General features: G+C 42.0%; 1 protein-coding gene across 4 annotated transcripts in view; it reads right to left on the bottom strand.

The window, feature by feature from the left end:
- Positions 1-14,582, bottom strand: part of LOC147631876 (ZIP metal ion transporter family) — an 84,048-nt gene extending 69,466 nt beyond the window's left edge. The window contains exons 1-3 of one of the 4 annotated variants that reach the window (XM_086808432.1): positions 14,491-14,582; positions 14,326-14,377; positions 14,173-14,231 (exon numbers count right to left, since the gene is read on the bottom strand). In XM_086808432.1, coding sequence (XP_086664558.1) covers positions 14,173-14,231; positions 14,326-14,353 — 87 coding nt within the window. In that variant the 5' untranslated portion in view covers positions 14,354-14,377; positions 14,491-14,582. Of the gene's footprint in view, positions 1-14,172; positions 14,232-14,325 lie in introns of all 4 variants that reach the window. The other 3 variants (XM_086808431.1, XM_086808433.1, XM_086808430.1) reach the window with 3 other exon arrangements.
- Between the last annotated feature and the right edge of the window lie 11,911 nt (positions 14,583-26,493).

Raw genomic sequence — 26,493 nt, 5'->3', positions numbered from 1 at the left:
CCTCTGTACTCGATAGAGCAACCGTAGGTTGCTTCTTGCTGCTCCAAGTCACAGCAGCACTCCCCAAAGAAAACATGAATCCACTGATAGATCTTCTATCTGAGATACTACCAGCCCAATCAGCATCTGTGTACCCATGTACACATATCTCTGTCCCAGTCTCATAGAATAGTCCACAATGTAAAGTAGACTTCACATACCTCAGTATGCGTCTCACTGCATCCAAATGCGGTTTCCGTGGAACCTGCATAAACTGACTCACCAACCCAACAGCATAGCTCAAATCTGGTCTGGTGATCGTCATGTAGATCAAACTTCCTACTATGCTCCTGTACATAGTAGGATCCTCTAAGATCTCTCCTGAATCTGCACTCAACTTGCCATTCTGATCCAATGGCACAGAAATAGGCTTACAGCCTGTCATACCATACTTGGACAACATGTCCAAGCCATACTGTCTCTGCAGTAATCCAATACCATGTGGTGACCTAATCACCTCAATGCCCAAGAAATATCTGAGCTCCCCCAGATCCTTCATCTCAAACTTCTGTCTTAGCAAGATCTTTACATCAAAGATCTCTGCATCATGGTCCCCCGTAATGATCAAGTCATCTACATAGATGACAACAAGCACAACTCCTCTATCACCATGTCTCACATACAATGAGAAATCTGCATTGGCTACATGAAAGCCAATAGTGACAAGATATTCAGAAATCTTGTCAGACCATGCTCTTGGTGCTTGCTTTAAGCCATACAAGGCTTTCTTCAACCTCCAAACATGCTCGGGGTGACCCACATCCTCATATCCAGGTGGCTGCAACATATACACCTCTTCTTGCAAATCCCCATGCAAGAATGCATTCTTTACATCCATATGATGTAAAGACCATTGCTTTGATGCAGCCACTGCTATCACAACTCTCACCGTTGCCATCTTGGCAACTGGGCTGAAAGTTTCCTCATAATCAATCCCATATGTCTGCGCATAGCCTTTGGCTACCAATCTAGCCTTGTACCTGTTTATGCTTCCATCACTGTTATGTTTAACTTTGTACACCCACTTGCATCCAATGGCTTTCTTGCCTTCAGGCAATTGCACTAAATCCCAAGTTTCATTTCCATATAGTGCATCCATCTCCTCATCCATAGCTTTCTCCCAACACACATTTCCAACAGCCTCATCAATGCATGTGGGCTCAACAACCTGCACAACCTTTGCCATATATGCATAGTGATGTGCCACATAACCATCATAGGTAAATCTCTGCGCAGGATTTCTCACTCTCCCAGATCTTCGCAGCTTTTCATTCATGGCTTCCATAGCCTTCTTTACACCAGGTGTTCTCATAGCTGGGATCCCAAGCTCCTCATCAAGGCTCATATCTGAGCCACTAGACTCTCCATCAACATGAGAATGCCCTGCAGAAATGTCAGGCATACCAAGGGGCTCAACCACTTTCTCTTTTCCTTTACGTGATGTACTAATCACATTTGCAGGGCTGGTATTATGACGCAGCCTGCCACTCCATGGTCTATCAACAGACCCACTAGATGAGGACTCTCCTGGTCCACTCAAAGACTGTGATTGCTGACCTGCATTCTGTGCAACCACACTTCCACTCACATCAGCCCCAACAGCTTCTTTTTCAGCAGCATACCAACTGCTCATCTCATCAAAGACAACATCCCTGCTTACCCTCAACTCACGTGTAGCAGGGTTATAACACCTGTATCCCTTTTGCTCAAAGGAATATCCAATAAACACACATTTTTCAGCTTTCGGATCCAGCTTAGTTCTCAGCTCATCTGGCACATGCACATATGCAATGCATCCAAAGACTTTCAGATGAGACAAATCTAGTTTTCTGCCAGTAAATGGAGTTACATCATGTATGGCTGCAGTTGGAGTCCTGTTCATGATGTATACTGCTATAGAAACAGCCTCAGCCCAATAGCAATGCGGCATATTCTTCTCTTCCATCAATGCTCACGCAATCTCAGCAATGTGCCTGTTTTTCCGCTCAACAACTCCATTTTGCTGCGGAGTATATCTGCATGTAAACTGTCTCCGAATACCATTCTTCCTCAAAAATTCAGAGAACTCATTGGAGAAGTATTCTCCCCCTCCATCTGACCTTAGGCACTTTACATATTTCCCTGTTTGCTTTTCAACCAAAACTCTGAAATTCTGAAAGTGAGTGAACACTTCACTCTTCTCCTTCATGAAATATACCCACACTTTCCTCGTGTGGTCATCAATGAAAGTGACATAGTACCTGCAGCCTCCCATAGACACGGTCTTCGTAGGACCCCATACATCTGAATGCACAACATCTAGTGCATTTCTGCTCACATATCTGTTACGTGGAAACACATGCTTTGTTTGCTTCCCAAATTGGCATGCTTCACATATTTTCTGCATACCTTCCACTTTAAATTTTGGCAGCCCTGTCACAATTCCTTTTGTTTGCATAGACTTCAATCTCTGCACATTCACATGTCCAATTCTTTTATGCCATATGTCTGTGTCTGCAACAATTCCTGAACCATTTGCAAACATCGCAGCACTTATTTCAGGCATGTCTACATTCAACGTAAACATTCTACCCACTCTGTTGCCTTTTGCAACCAACCTGCACTTGTCTTTGAAATCTTCAACATAACACCCATCAGGGTTAAACCGAACCTGCAAACCCTGCTCAATCATCTGGCCAACTGATACCAGATTCTTTGTTATGTTCGGTACATGAAGTACATCTGCAAGGTACTTCACTTTGCCATCCTGCATAGACAATGGCACATCTCCAATGTGGGCAATTGGATGAGCAGTGTCATCCCTTGTTTCCACAAAACCTGGTCTTTCCGGGTTTTTCATCTCCTTGAACCACTCCCCATGACTCGTCATGTGGTTCGAAGCGCCTGAATCCACATACCATACATTATCTTTTTGTGCTGCATCAACATTTTCAGACATGGCATTCACAACATGCTGCATAACAAACAACCTTTCATTGTCCTCATTATTTCTGCTTGAGGATGCATAGTTGTTTTGCTGCACTTTCCCATTTTGCATGTCAGCCTGCTTCTTATAACATTCTGACTGCACATGTCCAGGCTTACCACAATAATAGCATTCACGTGCATCATTATATTGCCTTTGCCAATTTCCACGGCCTCTTTGACTCCCCCTGCCTCTGAATTTACCTCTTCCACCTGCGTGTTGTTGTTGTTGTTGATTCTGGGACTGTTGTTGTTGCCGCTGCCGCTGGCCATAATTCTGATTACTTGTTCGGCCACCTCCTTGACCGCGTCCACGGCCTCCTCTACCTCGTCCTCTTCCTGAACTCGTGTAGAAGGCCTGTTGCTCTGAACTGTTTTTACTTTGTGAAGACTGTTGGTCTTCACCCAAGTTCTTCTCTTCGATAATCAGCATAGACACCAAATCTGTAAAGTTGGGAATGTTTTCCCGAGTCTGAATAGATGTCTTAAACGCCTTGTATTGTGGCCCGAGACCACGTAGACAGACTTCCACCTTATCATCATCATCTACTGACACACCAATAGATGCAAGGGATTCCACAATACCCTTTATCTTCAACGCATAGTCATTCACAGACATGCTCTTTTTCTCCACAGTATGAAGTTCATTCTTCAACTGTATCTTACGTGCCTTGGTATTTGTTTCATAGAGCTTTACCAAGGTGTCCCACGCCTCCTTGGGGGACTTGGCATCCTGAATGTGCCCAATCATGGTGTCCTGTATACTAATGGAAAGCCAATACATAACCTTCCTGGCTCCTTGGTTCCAGTCTTTAAACTCTTTCACATCTGCAGCAGTCGGATTTATATCCGGTATCTCCGGTGCCTCTTCATGCTCACCTTCTATGTAGTCCCAATAGCCTTTTTCCATCAGGAAATTCGTCAACCTGAACCTCCAAGCATGGAAGTTATTCTTATCCAGCTTCTCAGCCACAATCTGTGTTATGCCATCATTAGACATCTTGCCAAACACACAATTTTACCAGAAACTGCACTCTGGTTTTTCTGCACAAATTGCTGTATTTTCTGCACAGCGGTACTGTCGTACTCTCAAATGTCACAACCAGTGACGTCAATGTGCATACATACACCCAATGGCAACTGTAGACCTCTTTGCAGCACCCACAGTGTCTGCACAGTCAATCTGTCTTCCTGCAGTTCTTAAAACAGAGTTCTGCACAGAATCGATGACTTACCCGCAGTGCTCGAAATCGCCTGCTTTCTGAAAAACGAAGGTCCAGACGCGCCCGAAACGCGTTTTCGGCCCGGACTGTATAGTTGCCCTGTAGCTTTGCTCCCGCGAAGAAAGCTCCTCAATCAGAGACCGTTTGCCGGTGCCTCCCGTAGAGCTCCCGACAAGGATGTAGTCACCAACACAATAGGGAAGAGTAGTTGAAGCTCTTACCCTCGTACCGCTTCCTGTGGTTCTCTTGCTTGCAGCTCAGCTCTTAGCACGAACCAGGCTCTGATACCATGAAAAGATGCAGGGGAGAAGAGAGCTTGAGCTCTTGCAAGCACACACACACACTCACAAAACCCTAATAGAGAACACACAAGGTGAGAGGCTGAAAATCTTCTTCTTCTCTTCTCAACACTCAACACACCATATACAAGAATAAGAGTACACACAATATGAAAGGTACTCAACCAATACATACACGGGTTCTCTATAGTGTGAACCCGACTAAATGAGCTGGCGCTATAACTATGCCAGTCTCTAGAATGGCTGTCACACAGCCTGTCATCCCACTGGCCGCATATCTCCCATGATCTCACCAACCATGCCAGTGGTGTAAGTGTGGGGCCTAATCCCCAGGCGGGTCATCAGTGGCCACCGCCTCACTAGACGAGCTCGATATCTCAACACATTAATGCTACTAATTGTACTTTGCTGCTCCAAAGCTGTGCAAGGATGAAGCGTGCTATGTTGGGAGTGCCAACTGCTTGAGCTTTTCCAATGCTGAATGCTGAAATCTGACTCTTACTTTGCTATTTATAGGCTCCAAAATGTTGGTTGTCTGGTAAGCCAGGTGTAGGGCTGGTCCTGGACTGTCAGCCAACAAAAATGCCCAGAAATTGCTTCAAGCATGGCACTTGGCTAGGACATGTGTGAACACCCTGTGGGTTGTCCTCCCTGCCCCAAAACTGCACAAAATTAGTCACATAACGTCCATGTGGAACCCAATTAATTGTTGCACATGACATCCCCTCATGCTTAACTTGGAGCATCAAGAAACATAATTCACCATTGCTGCACTTCCACCCAGATCATCCACTCCCCACTTGTCCCTTCAATATTCTGTCGGATACTGGAATGGTTCACGTATGGGCAAAGGACACAACTTCACAAAGCTTGCTGAGATGTGGTTGCTATAACATGTGACTCCACTTCTAACTCTCTAAACGGAAAAGACCCAGGAAACATCTCCCTCCCTAGAATCAAGCTGTAGGTTCTACACCCTATTTTTAAGATCTTCCGGCTGAGGATCCTGCCCTCCTAACTCTACTGGAATTGTTCATATGTCAAAACACCTCTAGACTCATCTCATCTGCCACTGGAATGGACTTGGAGAACAAAATCGAATGTATCTGGACTTTCAATGTTGCCACCAACTGCAGCATCAGACAACAGCATGTCTTGGTTAACTTTCACTTGTGACATCCAGAAAAATCCGTTGAGTGTCACTGGGATCCCTCTCACCTTGGTCTTTCACCGATTGTACAGCTTCATGTCCTTAAAGCTCTCCACCTTTTGAGAAAACCCCCTCTTGCTTTAACCCCTGGTGAACTCACTGCTGATGTGCCTTTGTTACCTTTGTCTACGTTTACCAAAGCTGCTTCTCTGGCTCAGACCTCGCTCATATTGTTATGCTAGCCGGTTCTCCCAAAACTTCCAAAAACAGTCATCCCATTTTATTCCTTGCTTTTCAGACTCCAGCATCCACAAAATGTGAGTCTTGATCGTTGGGCCACGGTGAAATTTAAGCATCATACCAAACATTTCCAAATCATCATTCACAACATCTTCTTGTTTGAAAGTTCTTGCTCATCTACTTTGTTAGACGACAATGAACTATCCTATATCATATTCTTGTTTGAAAGTTCTTGCTCATCTACTTTGTTAGACGACAATAAACTATCATGCATCATACCAACCATTTCCAAATCATCATTCACATCATTTTCACTGCTTTTAATTTCAAAGTTTTCTATCTCAACATTACTAGAAGTTGGCGTGCCAAATAGATTATGCATCGTCTGTTCTCTAGACTTGTTCTGAGGTTGTGAAACACTTAGCACTTGAAATAGTGTGCTTTGGCTCATTTTGATCTACAAAATGTGCACATTAAAGTATAAATTAGAGTTATGTACTCCCATGACACTATTTTACCAAATCGCTTTAAGATGATAGTTCGTCACATTATACACAATAAAATATGTAAAATACAAATTACTTTCCTTAAACACAAACACCATTTTAAAATCATAATTTCAATGATAATATAATTTAAAATGCTAAATTCAAAATGCCAATAAGTTAAGAATTTACTTGATCCAAGTAGGCTCTTCCAATTTAAAACTTGCTTCTACTTCTAATGCACTGAGCTGCACTAATGTCTTGAGTCTCTAACTAGTCCTTGAAATAGTCTCGAAACATCCTTCCGTGTCTGCCATGAGGAAAAATGCATGTTTCCAAAATGAACGCAAATCTCGCTACTTATTACCTAGACCTGGACTTGCCTTGACTCTCCCTATCTAGGGTAAAAAAATAAAGTACATGCAAGTCTCCTAAGCTATGACCTTTCCCCTTGGTCATTGCTCCCGAGAGATACCATTGAACCTTGTGCATGGGTCAAGCATCCTAAGCTCTAGACCACATGACAGACCTAAGCTCTAATTTCAATATCACACGTGTATGCGATAACCTATGGACGTTGTTCTTGCTATGATTACTTGAATCAAGTTCATCCATAATATCTAGGATTGAAGCATCTATAGCCTACAAATTGGGGTTTCTTTCCCAATTGACCTTCTTTAATCAAAATTGAGGGCTCCAGCCTTGCAGTTTTGAGAGTCATGGACTAAACACCATATGCGGCTGTTCCCATGGGCTACATCGACATTCTTTTCTGGGGCATTCTTGCCAAGAACTTCACCGACAACATTGACAGAAGAGCAGGCATGTGCACACGTGTGCAACAGCTATGCGGGGAGCATCTCCCAACTTGGGAGATTTATATCTTTTTTTCCCTAAATATTTATGTTTGTATGTGTTTTCAGTCACGGATCCCCTGCTCAGGATGTCCCTTGAAAAGATATGTAATAAATGTTCATTCTGAGTACCTTGTTTTATAAAAGGCTTCATGTTTCCATTATCCCAATTAGGAGCCAACAGGGTAACTATAGTGCTGGCCTTGCTACCTCGGTCACATTATGTGATTGGAGGGTTATCATGACACGGGAGATGTGCATGATGAGTTAGCTCTGACACAGCAGTGATGGGGTTAGAAGGTAGTATCTTTCTTTTGCATTCGGGTCTCACAACCTTTGCTCCAAAGAGGGTTTTGTTGGGTATGTCAGAGCTTCACGTGTGTCCCCGTGCTTATGTGTTCACTTGTGTACCCAATTGTGTCCATGTGTGTATTGTCCCCAAAGGGTTGTGTGTTTGTATGTATGTGTATGTAGACTCATTCATGTATATGTGTGTGTGAACACCTACTTAGTTGTGAACACACTCTTATAACTGGATAAGATAAGTGTATGACAAGTCTCATATGCTTATATGTGTATGTGATTTATGTGAGACAAAAGATAAGGTTTGCAACCTATAAAAGCATGTACTTGGTGTACTTCACAACATATGAATCAAAGTACTATTGAGTTGTGCAATCATCTCTCTCTACCTTTGGTTCTCTCCCTCCTCTCTCTACAATCATTTCTTTCTTTCTTTTCTACTCCATGATGGAGTCCCACCAGAATAGCTTTCTGCTGCTAACCCGAGGCGGCTGACCAGAGTAACCCTACTATAGGCCTGCTGAACCATTGAGTATTTGCTGAAATTATGAGACAAGTGATCCCTCCTCTATCTGGCCTTAAGACCTTGATTCTTCTTCCCACAAGATTCTCAACCCTTGCCTTGAATTCTTGAGACTTCTCAAACACTTTTTCTGTTTGAGAAAGTAAACCCATGTATACCTTGAACAATCATCTGTGAAGGTAACATCATACATAGAAGCGTTCATGCTTGGAGTGTGGGTCGAGCAAGCCTACGTAGGCCGGTCTCCACAGCCATAAAGATTTTGCATGTGTCAGTCCTCTTACCCACTTGGAGAATTCATCACATTGGTTCATACGGAGGTCAACCTCAGCTTTAGTCATTGCATCAGTAAGCATCTTAAGGCATATCACATAGGTTCATATAAAGGTCAAGGTTCATACAGAGGTCAACCTCAGCTTTAGTCATTGCATCAGTAAGCATCTTAGGGCATATCAGATAGGTTCATATAGAGGTCAACCTCAGCTATAAAAAGGCATTTTTTGCCCCATCAAAACAGGCCGACAACTTATGGATGAACCGACCAGCAGCATAAATCCATAAATAAGCAGTGCTTCAGTCAATAGCATAAATCACTCATCACAAATCAGATCTACAAGCAGTCTTCAAGCAGTTATGTTTTCCTAGAGCCTCCGGCCTCTTAAGCATACATTCAGCATTCAGCACTTTACTGTGCTACAGTCCCAAGGCCTCCGCAAAAAGCATTCTTCAGCATTCAGCCAGCATATGTGCATCCCTCAGTTCTAGGTTTGCATAGTGTTCATTGAAGAGCTATTCAAAGGAGCTTGGACAGCATATCGTTCAAACTGCGTTCGGTCTACTTCGTCCTTGCGTTGGGCAGTCTTCAGTCATCATTCATACTCATTGTACAAAGTTCTCCAAAGAAATATAAGCAAATACTCCTGCTTGCCGGGGGGGGGGGGGGGGGGGGGGGGGGGGACTTCAGTGGGTAATTTGGACCCAATACTTTGTTGACTCTTATCTTCTCTCTCTTTTTCGCGAGTCCGGATGGAAGTGAGAAACCACAGATCGTCTTCTCTTCTCTCTAAAGTTAAGTGGAATTGCATGAACTCACGGGTATAAAGAAGACTTTGTTGCACATTATGACGATCAACCTCTTGCTACATTGGTATCAGAGTTGTAGGTTGGGACCCAACTTGGCTACCCAAAAGTGAGAGCATTCTGTGGGTGGTGAAACTGCAGTCAGGAAAAACCACCCAAGCCTCCACAATGACAACAGAGACATCATTAGAAAGCTACAAAGAAGATATGGAAGGAGAAATCTACAAAGAAGACACAACCACTACAAAAACACTTCTGCAAAGCAGTGAAGTCTTCATCAAATTACTCTTGGAACAAAATGTTACTACCCTGTGTTTTTCTCTGGACAGTATGCAGGTGGGCACGGGGACATGGTGGACAGTGTGAACGGCATCAGTTTGGAATTGAGAAGGAAACCCATGTGTGGACAGCCCCAAGTGTGAAGGGGACAAAAAGAATTATAGTATAAAGGTTTTATAACCTTTGGGACAAAGGGATTTTTAAGCTTATAAGGTTTTATAACCTTTGATGATTTAAAATAATAAAGGATGCACTTTTTGGCTATTGCTTTTAGTTTTTGCTTTTTGGAGAAAAGCGAGCTGAGGCGCCTCCTTATTAAGGGGAAGGGTGGTGGAGTCGATGTGGTGTGGCGCACTACTCCTTGGATGGCTGGTCACCAGAGAGCACAGGCTGAACTGCAGCGCGGGCGTTTCTCCTTGGAAGGCTGGTCGCCAGAGAGCACAAGCAGAACTGCAGCGCAAGGTTCTCTCATGGTGAAAAGCAAGGTGGATACAAGATGAGCAGGGCGCACAGGGCTGAATACGCTTCCCTCTATCTCTCCTTTGGAAGGGGACTGGTGAGCTGCACGAAAGCGCAAGGCTGAATTACTCTCGCTCTCTCTCTCTCTTGCTCTCGTGGGAAGACTGGCGGGCTATCCTACAGCACACAGCAAACACACAGGAGGAGCAAAGACGTGTTGTTGGACAGAGACAGCTGGCCATTGTTTACTCTCTCTCTCTCTCTCTCTCTCTCTCTCTCTTGTGGAAGGAGGCGGACTATGGGAGAGGCAGAAGTGCACATGTGGGACACATCCAAGGTAGACTTGCAAGAGAGCAAAGGCGCCATGAGAGGTGCCGGCTAGCGAGTCTTGAGCCTTGAGTGTGTGTGAGGCCCTAGAGCACTTAGCTTGAAGGCTTTTGAAGACAAAGATCAAGGGTTAAGGCTTTGAGAAGGGTTTTTGATGAAGAAGACATGGGGTAAGGCTTGCTAAGCACTCATTTGGAAGACCTGGGTGAAACTACAAGGGATCCTGTTGGTGGAGGATTCTACAAGTTGTACTTTGTACTCAAATTTGATTAAATTAAAGAAATACCGCAAGGGGCGCCACTGCGATTTGGGGACAATCGGTGTCCGTGTACTATTTGCAAGAGCACTCTAGCTCCCCCTATTTGTTTTCCTTTTCCAAGTCCTCAAAGGTGTTGAAGTGTTTTGTGTGCGAGTGTTTGTTTCACCGCCCGTCAAGTTTCTGAAAGCCGGTTTCATGGTTCCATTGTCGGGATATCGTCGACTTTCTGAAGGAGGCAAGCCTGTGGTTGTTTCATGAGAGTCACATCAAAAGCTTCAACATGTGGAAAGTGAAAAGGAAGTGCAGGAGACAGTGCATGATTGTATGTCTTTGCCTATATGAGGTCAAGAGCAAAAGCTAAAGATAAAGCTGAGGAGAAAAGACACCAAGGACAAGAAGTAGTCAGCCAGGAACAAGAAGCAGTTGAAGTGTTATGGTGCAAGAGATGGGTTGAAGGCTATGGCTTTTGACACTTTGTCACTGATGGTATCTTCACAGAGGCTTCATGGGTTCGGAAGGCAACTTCTTTCTATGTTTAGCAGTGGTGATCTACCATGCTTCATTGGGACTTGTGCTTACCACTTGGGTGGAGTGCAAGTAAGTTTTGGGTGCCTAGATGAGGCTCAAACGGAAGAGGAGGAACTTGATGAGGTTCTTATTCCCGGGCAGATGTTGGCACATAAGGAAAGAAAGGTACAAGGTAAAGTTTCCCGTCGCTATCTTGTCAAGTTCAAGAACTGTTCACCGATCAATGCGAAGTGGATGGAGGAGGGTGACTTAGCAGATTCACCTTAGGTATTGCAGCTTTATCTTGATGCCTTTGAGTTGGAGCCGACTCTTGCTACGGCTCATTCAGGTTCAGCAGAGCTGGGATCTGGAGCATTGCGTGATGCTCAAAAGGGAAGTAGCACCTCCGCTCCCTTGTTATAGACCGGCTCAGTTGTTATCTAGGAGTCATTTGGTGACATCTTTGTATTCACCCGAAGGTACTGAGGCTGACAATACATCTGCTTATGACTATACATCTGCATATGACTAGTCACATGAGATGGTAAAGTTGGGTATGGTTCACAGTCGGCCGCACTATGAACTATAACTGCAACTATGGATAACTCTGTCTACATTTAAGGTTAACAAAGATGGTTTTTGCCTTTGGAACTAAGGTATGACTGAGGAAGATTGGGACATTGATCTTTGCCATATGGTTCTGGCTATTCTTGACCACAGGATTGGTCGATTGGATATTGAGATGATGCTATTTGTGGAGTTGGTCTCCTTTGGAATAACTTTAGAACAGGCTGCACACTTGCAACTTGAGAGAGAATGAAGGTCATGAGAACAGGCCGTATGCCAGCTTCCAACTTTGGAACAGGCTGCACACTTGCAAGTCGAGAGAGAGAGACAGCGTGAAGGTCCTGAGCATAGGCCATACGCCCGGGAGCAGAGCAGGTGTCCGAGACCTGCGAGCAGCACATCCCCATGCCACTCTGGCATTTGCTGCGGGAAGCATGGTGAAGCGTGGGCCACTGAGAAAGAAAGAGAGAATGAAGATCATGAGCACAGGCTGTATGCCCGCTTCCAACTTTAGAACAGGCTGCACACTGCAAGTTGAGAGAGAATGGAGGTCACGAGAACAGGCCGTATGCCTGCTTCCAACTTTAGAACAGGCTGCACACTTACAAGTCGAAAGAGAGAGAGTGTGAAGGTCCTGAGCATAGGCCATACGCTCGAGAGCAGAGCAGGTCTCCGAGACCTGCGAGCAGAGGCATGAGGCACGTGTATGTAATGCGAAACCCAGGGAAGAAATTGCAAGCGATGTTTGATAAAAAGTTGTACTAAGGTTGCCTTGATCTTCCAAACCAATGCTAAAAACCTTCAAACACCTTGAAAAATAAAAGCATCTCCTTCACTAATTAATCCATTTTCTTTTTTCACACACTTTGGCCGCCTATCAATGGCCTGAAGTTCTGTTCACATCTACATAGTTTAGATGGACAATACTTTGGCCTTCAACAAGTCCACAGAGGAGCACGTTACCTATTTGGAGATTGTCATGCCACAAATTGAAGCTTCATCCGACGAAGTCTTGAATTTTATATGGCGCACAAGCTTTACCATTTTTTGGGCCTGACAGTGTTCTATCAATGTTTTGTGGCTGGGAGACCACAGATGCTACAGAAAAGAATCTGGTGTTTTCTTGGACCCCAATTGAGCATTCTTGTTTTGAGAAAATATGTCTATAGATGCTCAGTCTTGTAGATTTGAATGATCTCTTCAGACCGTTTTGCAAGAGGGCTTGCCCAGTTTCACAGTAACATAGGCATCCAGTTGCCTATGAGCAAGAAACTCTCTGTGGCAGAGTTTGTTGTATTCCACATAACACTAGGAGTGCACCCTCTTCGCAACAAGTAGCGGCAGTATGTGATTGATGCTGAGTCAGAATTGCCACTGACCCACACTGTGTATGCAACATTGTCATTGCCCGGCATCTCCTGTTTGGACGTGAGTATATTTCTGTTCACACACCTACCCTACCCTACCCTCATTCCGCCACCATCATCATCATCTTGCCCTATTCTGTGTTCTTGCTACCACCAGTCTCTCGTATTTGCTCACCCATTCTCAGCATCAGTTTTCACTTTATTAATTGCGTTGGTGCACATTTTCTTTCCCAGTTTACCTTTCAGATTGAGTGCTTGCTTGGAAAGGAGAATGTGGCTGCGAATGCCGTCAGTACAAGGCAGCATCCTACGCAACCAATGGAGACTTGTTCTAGTCAGTACTTGCTTGGAAAGGAGAATGTGGCTGCGAATGCCAGAAGTCCAAGCCAAATACCAAGAAACCAACATGCAAGCTTCCCTTGTTTGCAAATTTCAGATTTCCTTATTCCCATGGGTTTTGTAGTCAAAAACACCTGCATTTTGACAATTATTGATCGGTCAAGGAAGCAGCGCGAGTTAGTGAGCCTGCTAACACTTGGGCTGACAAATCTCCTCCCAATACTGAGAAGTCTGACTTCCAGGTCCTGTCCTTGACCAGAACATGCAACACTACCATAAACAACAAGATAGCATGTTATTCTTCCAGCCATAAGAATTTTGAGCTTGAAAACATGTTGCCTAGTCCTTTCTCTGATACCAACGTCAGATGTCATACAGAAGCCAGTAATCTTCTAATTGCACAAGGACAGCATAGACAGCATGTACTGAAAAAAACATTGAAGACTCAACACTATGCTGAGTCCTAAAGATCCCCCCCCCCTCTTTCCTCTACAGGCCCTGTAAAGGGTGGTAATCCCCTAGTTATGGAAATTTCACTCTTTTCACATATCTGGTCCCTGGCTGCACCTTGAGCGCCTGCCTGAACTAGTAAACGACTGCATAGGGTAGGAAAAAGGGTTTTAAACAAATCCCAGCCTGGCACCTCCATGTCCATGCTAATCTATTCTAAATGTTGATCCTTGTGATTCTAGCCTCACATTCTCATAAGAATGTATGTGTATGATGTACGTGCGTGTATGCCTTGTCATTTTGATATCTATGTATGTGTGCACATTTGTATGTATGCTGCAAATTTTGCGTGTAGGGATGTATAGAGATGTAGGTAGATGTTGTATCAAACAGATTGGAATGGTGAAAACAAGTATGATGCAACCACCAACAATTAAAGACTTTCCAGCTAAAATAACCTGCAAAAGCCCTAGCCTGTTGATCTTTGGGGTGGGCCGGAGGACAACGAGGAGGGCACCTATACACACACACAAGATAAAGTTAATAACAAAATTTAAAAAGCTTGTTTACCTATTGTGTGTCATCAAAAGCGAATGAGAGTATTTGCTCACCTATAGATGTGCTCAAACCGCCGATCATGGATAACAAGAGAGCCACGGAAACCTGCGAATTCATGATTGCGAGATGAGAAGGGATCGCCCACGAGTTTCAGCTTACAACATTCAAATCAGATCTACCGCGAATGTGTAAGGAAGGGATATGGCTCATGGACGGACAAGACATTTATTCGCCCCACTAAGGGGCGAGGACCCATCACCCGTCCTACAAGCGAGTAGAATGTTGGGCCTACAAGCCTCTATTGACAATGGCTCTCACTATGGGCTTCCCTAATTGTCATTAATCAATTAATCACAATACCATAAACCTTAGTGTATACTTGATGGATTGGAAATCATCCTAAAGTTTCACTTTATCTCGCTTTTCGTGCTTGTTGGATTTGTGTGGGGACTTTAGTTGGCAAATTATTTATGTATTTGACGCGTTGCTTATTTGAGCTAAATGTGTTTTCATGAATCTTGTATTTTTTTAGAGACTATATGGCACTTTAGACAATTGCAACTCTCTCTCTCTCTCTCTCTCTCTCTCTCTCTCTCTCTCTCTCTCTCTCTCTCTCTCCCCATGATGATCATTGTATCAACCTCTACTTTCAGAGAGTTATGTTGTTTCTATCCCATGTCCTTCTCCATGATGATCGTTGTATCAACCTCTACTTTCAGAGAGCTATGTTATTTTTACCCCATGTCCTTCTCCATGATGATCGTTGTATCAGCCTCTACTTTCAAAGAGCTATGTTATTTGTACTTGTTTTGTTTTTCTTTTCCAAGATGAGACATACCATGGATAGTATTGTATCACTTTGGTCTCATAGACTGATTGGGTCTTTAGGAAACATTAAATATAACTCTCTCTCTCTCTCTCTCTCTCTCTCTCTCTCTCTCTCTCTCTCTCTCTCTCTCTCTCTCTCTCCCCAAGTAAGATAGCTATGTTTATCTTTTCTTTCTGTTTTATTTTCCATTCCATGGTGAGATATGCCATGGACATTATTGTATCACTTTGGTCTCATAGGTCCATTGGGTCTTTAGTAGATGCTTAATCTCTCTCTCTCTCTCTCTCTCTCTCTCTCTCTCTCTCACACACACACACACACACATAGCAATATTTCCTCACTTTTCTTTGATTCCAAAGTTTCTCGTTTAGCCAAGTCAGATAACAGCCCCAGCAACATAAATTATTGAGGTCTTCAATAGGCGATAAGGTGATACTCGATGGCATGCCTTATCATAGTTGCCTAAGGCAATACTCGATGGCATGCCTTATCATAGCTACCTCGTGAGATGTACATCTTTGCACATATAACCTCATATCACTTCCAGTCAACATATCAATTACCAACAAGCACTTACTATCACGTGTACATTCACTTATCTCACTACCAACAAGCACTTGCTACCACTATTAGCCATGCATATGTGCATGATGTCTTGTACTTTAATGTTTTGGTCCCATCCACATACGATAATACCATCATCATTAACATCATCTTCTTTGTCTCTCTGTTTGCATTTTTTCTTTGGGCCTCATCATCACCAGGGAGGGGCTCCATATAACAGTTCAGATTGTCATGGCATTTCTTCTCTAGGTTTCATTGAGAGGAACACATGCTCTTTGCATTTGGAGACAAGGAGACTTGCACAAAGGAGGGGATTTCTCGAGGTCCAAACAACAAGGTCTTTCTCAAGGCTTTATTAGGGGTTGTGCACAAGACAAGCAAATTTCTCAGGGTCCATTCATAGGATTGGCTCTCTCTTAAGGTTTCTGATGATATGAGTGGCTCTCTCTTAAGGTTTTTGATGATATGAGTGGCTCTCTCTAACTCTTTTAGGCCATATACAATAATACCATCATAATTGGCATCATCTTCTCCATCTCTTTGTTTGTGTTGTCTCTATAACAGATTAGATTGTCCTTGCATTTCTTCTCTAGGTTCCATCGACGAGAGGAAGACAGGCTCAGGAGGCTTGCACATAGGAGGGGCTTTCTCGGTGTCATTTCAACAGATCCTTTCTCAAGGCTTTATCAAGGGGGTTGTACAATACAAGGGGTTTTCTCAGGGTCAACCAATAGTATTAGCTCTCTCTTAGGTTTCTAAATGATAGAATTGGCTCTCACTTAAGGTTTTTGAATGATAGGATTGGCTCTCTCTTAAGGTTTTTGAATGATAGGATTGGCTCTCTCTAAGGTTTTCAAACAATAGGATTGGCTCTTGATTTTTGAATGATAGGATTGGCTATCACTTGAGGTCTTTGAATGATAGGATTGGTTCTCTCTTAATGCTTCAAATGATAGGAGTGGCTCTCTCTAAGTGTCTTAGGCTTATAATTTGTATTCTCTTAGTCTTATAATTTGTATTCTTGTGGTTTTCTCTCTTAAGGTTTCTACATGATAAGAGTGGCTCTCTATAACTCTCTTAGGCTTACAATTTGTGTAGTGCTAACCTATGGTGTACGGAAAGAGGTTAACATGATCCTATTGATGAGAATCATGCCAATCTTTAGTAACCTATGGTGTACGGAAAGAGGTTAACATGATCCTATTGAATGATGAGAATCATGCCATATGAGTGGCTCTCTCTAACTCTTTTAGGCCATATACAATAATACCATCATAATTGGCATCATCTTCTCCATCTCTTTGTTTGTGTTGTCTCTATAACAGATTTGATTGTCCTTGCATTTCTTCTCTAGGTTCCATCGACGAGAAGAAGACAGGCTCAGGAGGCTTGCACGTAGGAGGGGCTTTCTCGGTGTCATTTCAACAGATCCTTTCTCAAGGCTTTATCAAGGGGGTTGTACAATACAAGGGGTTTTCTCAGGGTCAACCAATAGTATTAGCTCTCTCTTAGGTTTCTAAATGATAGAATTGGCTCTCACTTAAGGTTTTTGAATGATAGGATTGGCTCTCTCTTAAGGTTTTTGAATGATAGGATTGGCTCTCTCTAAGGTTTTCAAACAATAGGATTGGCTCTTGCTTTTTGAATGATAGGATTGGCTATCACTTGAGGTCTTTGAATGATAGGATTGGTTCTCTCTTAATGCTTCAAATGATAGGAGTGGCTCTCTCTAAGTGTCTTAGGCTTATAATTTGTATTCTCTTAGTCTTATAATTTGTATTCTTGTGGTTTTCTCTCTTAAGGTTTCTACATGATAAGAGTGGCTCTCTATAACTCTCTTAGGCTTACAATTTGTGTAGTGCTAACCTATGGTGTACGGAAAGAGGTTAACATGATCCTATTGATGAGAATCATGCCAATTAAACGGTCTTTAGTAACCTCTGGTGTACGGAAAGAGGTTAACATGATCCTATTGAATGATGAGAATCATGCCAATTAAACGGTCTTTAGTAACCTATGGTGTACGGAAAGAGGTTAACATGATCCTATTGAATGATGAGAATCATGCCAATTAAACGATCTTTAGTAACCTATGGTGTACGGAAAGAGGTTAACATAATCCTATTGATGAGAATCATGCCAATTAAATGGTCTTTATAGTAACACAAAAAGTAGACAAAACTAGCCATGAGGATTGTATTGATGATAACCATACATCTTGTAATACAGAGAAAGGATGAAGACTATTTATTCAATTGCTTTTCTCACTTTGTGTATAACCTAGTCCCATGTTTGTTCTAAGGCTAGATTCATGCTCACCAATGATATGCCCTAGTCCCATATTTGCTCTAAGGCCAGATTCATGCCCCCCAATCCAATTATGGTATGGCTAACACTCTCATAACCTAGCACTTTATGAATAACCTAGTCCTATATTTGTTCTAAGCCCAGATTCATGCCCCCCCAATCCAATTATGGTATGGCTAGCACTCTTATAACCTCAACATCTTCTAATAAGCCCATCTCCCTAGAAAAGATCCCACTAATAGTATGCTTAACACTCTCATAACATCCAATATTAAAGCCCATCTCCTTACAAACACCAATGGTATGCCTAACACTCTCATAACTCGACCATCTTCTAACTATCTCCCTAAAAAGATCCTCTACGTTTTTATTGTAATTCCATATAATTGTCTTTTGGTTCTTCACCATCCAAAAGCTTTAAAGAAATCAATAATTGAATGCCATACCTCCTTGAATTTATTGACCTCTCCTTCTAAGGTTAAATTGGTGTCATCTGGTAAATTGTTCACGAAATGTGTTTTTCATGAGGGAAGCATGACACCCTGGGTTAAACCTTGTTCTTCTTCATTTAGCAAGTCCCGAGCTAATGCATTCATGGCAATATCAAAGAGAAGAGTCAAAAGGGCGGGGGGAATCCTGCTAAACACTTCTAGTTAAAGCAATAGGCAACATCAAAGAGAAGAGTTAAAAGGGGACAACCTTGCTAAACACTTCTAGTTAAAGCAATAGGGAAAGTCGATTGACCATTGATGTCAAGTGAAGATATTTACTTGCTAATAAGAGCTTTACCATTTAATAAATCTAAAATCATAATTCATTGTCTCATAAGCCTTATCTAGATCCACTTTGATAAATATTACTCCCTCATGATTCTGTTTAATCTAATTTTTGCATTCCATTAATGTGATAATGGCTCAGGATATATCTCTTTGTGATGAAACTTTCGTTCATTTCTAGTGAAATTTGTCATCCAATCTTCTAGTTTTGGTGCTACTTTAGCAATGATTTTATAGGATAAATTGAGAATAAATTTATATCTCCAATTACTAATGCCCTCTTTATTCCCTCATTTATTCAATAAATTGACCCCACTAGTTAAGCCCCTTTTTTTAGGTTATTATCTTGAAGACTAACCTAAACCATCATCTAATTATCCCAAACAATGATATCCCATGCCCAAATGAACCATGTTATTGATAGTTCATCTGGACCAAGAGACTCAGTTAGTTCCATCTTAAGTAAGGCTCCCTTAAGTTCTTCAATTGAAAGGGACTTTTCTATTTTGTCCCCTCAAAAAATGAGAATAACTATTCCAAAATGCTGCCAAACTTTGTCCTTTATTCCTCCATCTTTTCACACTTATGAAAGAGAGGAGAATAGAATCCATGGAAAGATTTTTCTGTGTCCTCTTTCTCCATCCACATCTTGATTGTTTCCTGTTCTAAAGTTGATTGTTTCTCTATTCTATTTAATTTTTAGGCATTTGAAGAAGCCCACATCTCATTCTCTAATACAATAGAGTTGATTATTTCTCTGTTTCACATATAACCTACCATATTTATATTTACATTAAGCTTTATTCAATAAGGTATATATCACATTACACACACATAATGAGTAAAAGAATGCTTGTCATATGTTTGTTTAGATTAGAATGTTTTCTTATAGACTAAAATCATCACATTTACACACTTATTTATTGGATGCCTCTTGTTTTGTTCAGTAAACAAGAACCTTTGATGGGGCTCACCCTAAATTTAATTTACTTTCATGCTTATTGACACATAGTGCCAATTAATCAACTACTAGAGGCCAAGGCCAACATTATCATGAAGTTTTTTTCACTTTAAAGAGGATGCTAGGCTCACCATTCACTCATGTTTTCTCTCTCTTTCCAACGTGTAATAAGGGGTGACTAGCGAAGAGCCGATGCACAATTTTTCAACTAAAAATGTGTACTTTTTGTTGGTGTGCATATTCACTTGATTGTTAATGTGCAAATATTTACATGGCCACTTAATTAAACATAAGGTTCCAACCTTCCAAATATAAGGTTCTAACCTTTTAGTTTTTTTTTTTATACAAAGAAGGATCCTTAGCACCTCCTCTACCTACTCCTCAATAGAGACCATCTATTTATTTTATTTTAAAGAAAGATAATTAGCACCTCCTCCACCTACTCCTCTCGATAGATACCATCCTTGCTGATACCATCGGTGGCTCTATCCCTTTATGCCACTATACGGCCTCCTATCTTCTTCCTACTTGTGCTTCAACTCTAACCTAAGAGAACATGGTTGTTTTGCCTATGCATAGTGAGAGACTCCAAGGTGTCTATTGGGGTTATCCTCACAACAATAAGAGAGATCAAATCCTAAGAGAGTTAGGGAGAGCCACTCCTGTCATGTAGCAACCTTAAGAGAGATCAAATTCTAATGAGAATCCCCTTGCCTTATGCACAACAAATGACTTTGGTGCACATATCCTATATTTTTACATATGATATTTGGGTAGCATGGAGCTTCATTGTATATCTTTTGTGGACTCGTCTATGCTTATCATGTGGCACTTGTGCATATGGGATGGCCCTACATTTTAGTATTTATAGGGAGCATGGGTGAGGGAGAACTCACTTCCTCTCTAGCCTAAGTTGTGGAGTCCATCTTGTGTTCTTTCCCTTTGTGTAGGATTAAGTCTTGTGTTCCCCTCTCTCATCTTAGAGATTAAAATATATTCTTTTAGGGTTGAGTAAGGTCTTCTTCTTGCTCAAGAGAGAACTAGGGTGTGTTGTTTTGGGCATGGCTTACTCACTCTTGAGCACTCCCCCTCTGTGAGAGGCATGTGGTTGAGAGCTTGAGGGTGGGGTTTCCATCTTCTCTTTGCCATGTGTGCTTATCATTTGCATGATCTTAGGCTTGTAAGTGAGAGGTCAGTGTGGAGTGAGAGTGTGTGGTGAGAGTGGTAGTGTGTGGTGTGAGTGTTGAGTTGCTTTCCTATTCCTTAGTTAGGTACATTCCTTCTTGTTACTAGATTAGGTTTTTTCATTGTTCATTCTTCTAGATTAAATAGAGATTAGCACATTCTTTATTCTTTATTATTTGCTTGATTTTATCCCAAGAAGAAGGGGGGGGGGCTACTTGTAGTCACTATGGCAAAAGGCCTCAAAAGCACTAGTGAAGATTCAAACTTGGGCTCAACCTTCACAAGGCTTCACCTCCACATATTAGACAAAATGAGGCCATGTAGTTTGCAAATAGGGTGCCAGTAAGCAGAGCCTACATCAGAAGAATCAGCTCGGGCCGGCACACCAAGCCTTACCATTACACACCATAGCCCCAAGAAAGTGCTTATAGTAGAGAAACATGCAAGGTAGACATGCTAACCACACGTTGTAGCCAAGGATGTCCATACAAGTGTGCAAGAGTTCTCACCCATCCTAGACAAGAAGGTGTAACTCTACAATAACCAAAGCAAGGAAGGCAGCCGTGGTGGCAATCTCAACGACAAGGTGGCTCCTCTACTATGGAGCAGCGCATGCAAAGGAAGATGAGGCAGCTCAGCAGAGCAAGCCATAGTAGCATTGTACCCACACACTTCAATAGATCAAACTTAAGATTTAGGAAAAACGATTAATGTGTCATGGGGGATGATGATCTTACTCATATAGAGCTTCCCAAGGGAGGCCCTCCAAGTGCTATTGTATAGCAGCTAGCTCAAACCGTAGCTTTCATCACTTACCACCAAATGATTTTAGTAGCTCGTCGTCCAAGGACATATCCCTCTCACAGTTGGAAGTTATGGAGGTGGAGAAGAAAGCTCACAAGTACTCACAAGTAGCTCGTCCAAGGACATATCCCTCTCACAGTTGGAAGTTATGGAGGTGGAGAAGAAAGCTCACAAGTACTCACACCCTCACTCACTCTCACTCACATACAAGAGATAAGATAGAGGAGAAAAGAAGAAACAAGAGCTCTTAATTCTCACACAATGGAAGTGTCCATTCTCATTAGATGAGTTATCATTTATACAAACTTAATAAGTGGCACCACCCGGGCATGGGCGGCACGGACATTGAGTAAATCTCCAAACTAGTGTGTTCTAGACTACTAGTATACATGTGAATTTGATGCCGGCACTACACTTACTCGGTCATCCTCACCTCTTGACACATAAGGTACAATTTCTAAACCACTTTGTACACTATGAAAGGGTAGGAACTTCCAAATGCTTTGACTTTGAAAAGCAAGGATATGTTAAGTTCTCCAACCTTTATTAATCTTCTTGACAACTTCCAAGGTCCCAGAGTTATGATAGTTATTTTACAATTCCTAGATTTCTTTTGTGTCCACTTGTGGGATAATTAACAAAATTTGTTAAGACTTCTACATCTTATGTGTCCACTTGTGGGATAATAAAGACTTCATCTACTAAAAGCATATTCTTCAAGAAGTTATGTATGTTGTAGAAAAATTTGACAAATCCCAAGGGATGGTAAAAGGGGTTATTTATGCCTAGTAAGTGTTGGTAGACATTTCTAACTTCTTGCACACCATATACTTCTAACCACTAAACATTGTCTTCAATCCATGCAGAATGGCTTGTATAATTTTGGAGGATCTATCAATACCAATGGTGTATCATTCTCGTTCCATACCTATGTTAGCATCAAGTTCCTAGCCCAAGATCTAAATTAAGGACAAATGGATGCATAAGCAAGAGCAAATAATCTCTAACATCTTGCAACCTGTATAATCACAAAATAACATCCCAAAGACTAAAGTAGGCACTACATAATGTGAAAAATATGACATTAAGGTTTGCATATTATCCCATGTTAAGTCCTTAAAATTTAATTCCATGGTGATTATTGACATATTAAAGCATCTTAGTAGCATTCTGACTAATATGTAAATATTTATGGGTACCAGTGGTGCTAACTGTAGAAAGTAACTATCTGATAATCTATATCCCAGATACTACACCTCTAATTCGTTCCAAAGAGTATTCAAAACTCAGTACTACTTTAGCGCCCACTTTCTTCCTATTTTCCCAGTGTTTCCTTTCTTGATTAAATTCATCTTGGGTGTGTAGCATTTGTTGCTCCATGTTGGTAAAGAGAGAATGGATTTCTGTATCAACATTTTTGGTTTGGATCTCACATTTTTAAATTATAGCCACAATAGCTGTTGTGGATTCTGCATCAATGTTGGATGTTTTTTGGGCTGCTTCTAGGCTAGTATTGGGTAGTTTGCTCCTCTTAGATTTCTTCTTGAGGTTCCTTGTTCAATAATGATGCTTCTTGGTTTGTCGGCTTTTCTTGCTCGCTTGGCTAACTCTTAAGTGTGCTTTGACCAAGTGTAGATGAGAAGATTGATGTGTTATAAGGATAGGTAATTTATTCAAGTGCTTCAGGCTTATCTTAGAAATACTATATATTTAACTAATGACATGCCTACAGTATGGTCCAACTTAGTGAGGGAATGAAGGCACTACAAGGAAATAATAAGTGTAGCATAACCTGAGCCTGCTTTTGTAGATATTATTACCCATAAATTTTGAAATCTTTCTAGAATCAAACAAAGTTTTAAAAAATGATGCAATAGGTGGACTGTCCAAAACGAAGAAGTGTGGATAGTCTAAAAAATGGAAAAGTTTGGATGGTCCAAAAAATGCACAACTGTGGACAATCCAAAAAATAAGAAGTCTACAAATGTGGACCTCAAAAGATGCAAAATTATGGTATGTCCAAAAATGAAGTGGGTGAAAAGGGGGACCTTATACTATCCTTAAGTGCACAAATGTGGAGATGCGACATGAGTGAAAAATGGGGGGCAAGTAGGAGGTGGTGTGAAAGGGTGAGTATAAAGTTGGGGGGGGGTGAGCATGACACATGGGCAAAGGGAGTGACCATGAAGTTATGAGTGGGCGAGTAAGAGATGGGGATGATGGGTGACTATCATATAAAAATAGAATATAGGCCAACAAGAAAGCCTATGGGGAGGCGAGTAGGAGAAGGATGTGAGTAGGCGATGGCGGCGATTGGGCAACCATCATACGAAAAGACAATATGGCCAAGTAGGAAAGCCTATGGGGGCGGCAAGAGTGGGTGAGCATGTAGAAGATGAAGGGTCAAGTATGAAAGAGACGAAGGGTCGAGTATGAAAGAGGGGGGATAGGTGGAGGTAAGCGGCGAGCAAGGTGTTTTTTTTTAAGGATCCTATCGAGAAAATGGTTTTCAGGATTGTCTCCTCTTCTTCTTCTTTGTTTGTTGTTATTTGTTTTTTTTTGGGTTTCGAGATTAACTGAACGAGGATGGAAAAAGGTGGCACCATTTTAAGGCAAGATCCATTCATAAGTGGAAGGTTTTGCCCATATCAAGTTGGACTGCACCTTGGGGGAGGATCTCTTACACTTTGAAGGGGCCTTCCTAAGTAGAAACGAGCTTCTTAGTACATTTTAAGTATCATGCCTCATAGACAAGGACGACTTCTTGGAAAATTTGAGGTTTTCGAAGGTGCCTATCATGCCAAAGCATCGTAGGTATTGTTCTACTTCCAATGCTTGACCTACTCTAAGTCTAGTTTCATCCAAGATGGAAAGGTAGTGGAGTTGTGTAGCATATACTGAGTGTGGGAAATTAACACGTCCCCAACACCAACTTTAGAGGAGCTATGGTTAAATTCAAAGGGGAGGATGGCCCTAAAAAGCAAGTTAAAAGGGAGTGTGCCAGGTTGCTACCTTGTATGTTGTATGATAGGCTTAAAGGGTTCCGCCGAGGAGGGTGTTGGGCCATTGGGTGGGATGTTGATGATAAGTTTTTTTTTTCAAGATGTAGCCTTATTGGTGCTCTTTGCCTGTCCATTAGCCCTAGGATAGAAGGCCCAAATTTTTCAGTGAAAGATTTGAAACTAGGTGAGGAGGGTGGTGATCACTTCATTGACAAAGTGTGACCCTTGGTCTCATTGGTGATCTCTAGGGGAAATATAAAGCGGGTGAAGATCTAATTATAGAGAAATCTTACCACATTGTGTGTAGTATTGTTTGGGGTAGCTTAGGATTCTGCCCTTTTGGTGGCATAGTAAGTGGCACCAAGATGTATTTGCACCTCTTAGGATGCCCAACTAGGTCTATCGGGCCAACAAAATCAATGCCTCACTGTTAAAAAAGTGACCATGCAAAAGAAATCTGGAGGGGACAATTAGACAGGCGGGTGGGTTTTTGTCCACACCTCTGGCAGGTGTCATAAGCTTTGGTAAAGGCTATGGCATCCTTGAACACGGAAGGCCATCATAGTCCCGTCTAGAAAATATGTAATGATATGGCTAGGGTAATGGCCTCGAGCTACCCTAGTGTGAGCAACCACTTCTTGTGGAGGCTCACATAGAATTGGAGCACTACATCATGCACCGCTTTCTACAACTGGCTAGCCACCAATGGTAAGGCCAAATCTTGATGAGGACCTCCTTGGGGGATGCACCTGTAGGGAAAGAACATGTCAACAATATGAAAAGTACATCCCCATACTAATCTAGGGTAGCATCCACCTTAAACAACATACTATCATGAAGATCATCATTGATACCTGTGGTGGCTAGCTTTGCCTATGTCAATTCGAGATAGGTGGTCTACCATGATACATTGCTTCTCGAGTTTGAGTAGGATTTTGAAGTTGAATTTCTAGAAGAGGAGCAACCATTGCCACACTCGACCTAGGGGTTTGTAGAGAAGGTATTTCAAAGCATGGGTGTCAAAGATGACTATAAAAAGGGTGTCTACAAGGTAATGTTAGAACTTTTGGCATGTGTAGACAATGGTAAGACCTTCCCGCTCTACAATGCTATAGTTTCACTCAACCTATGTGAGAAGATAGCTTGCATATGATCGTAGATAGGGCAATCCATTTGGTATGTTGGGTGAGGATGGCTCACACAATTTTTGAGCTAGCATTTGTGTGCACATGAAAAATTAAAGACCAATATGGGGTGATCAGGATGGGGGCCTTAGTCAAGCATTGTTGAAGGTAAGTAAAGGCTTCAGACTCACTAGTAGACCACTCGAAAGAGGTGAAAGGATTGACTAAGCGAGTGGTAAGAGCTATATCAGCATACATGTGAATGAGATGGCGATGATAACCAGTGTGTCCTATAAATACTTGAAAACCCTTGGGATTGAGTGGAGCATGAAGGCAAAGGATGGCCCCAATATTATGTGGATCTAGGGCTAGTCCTTATACAAAGATGATATAGCAAAGGAGGGTGCCTTGGACAACCAAAAAATGGCACACTTGTGAAACTTAGAGCAACAACATTTGAGGAAAACTAGGGCTAGTTCGGACAAGTTATCCATGAAAGCTTCCAAACAAGAGATAAGGAGAGCACCTATGAAGTTGGAGGTCATCCAAAAATGTCCGGAGGATAATCTTTAAGTATTCTTGAAAAATGTTGGTGAGGTTTCTCTAGAGGTGGCATGAGCATTATAGTAAAGGAGGGTGCCTTGGACAACCAGAAAATGGCACTTGAAG

Source organism: Cibotium barometz, chromosome 14, assembly GCF_041138505.1.
Source record: "Cibotium barometz isolate CiBa-2024 chromosome 14, ASM4113850v1, whole genome shotgun sequence".
NCBI classification, from domain to species: Eukaryota; Viridiplantae; Streptophyta; class Polypodiopsida; order Cyatheales; family Cibotiaceae; genus Cibotium; species Cibotium barometz.
The sequence above is the reverse complement of the archived record's forward strand: the minus strand, read 5'-3'. Positions and strand labels throughout refer to the sequence as shown.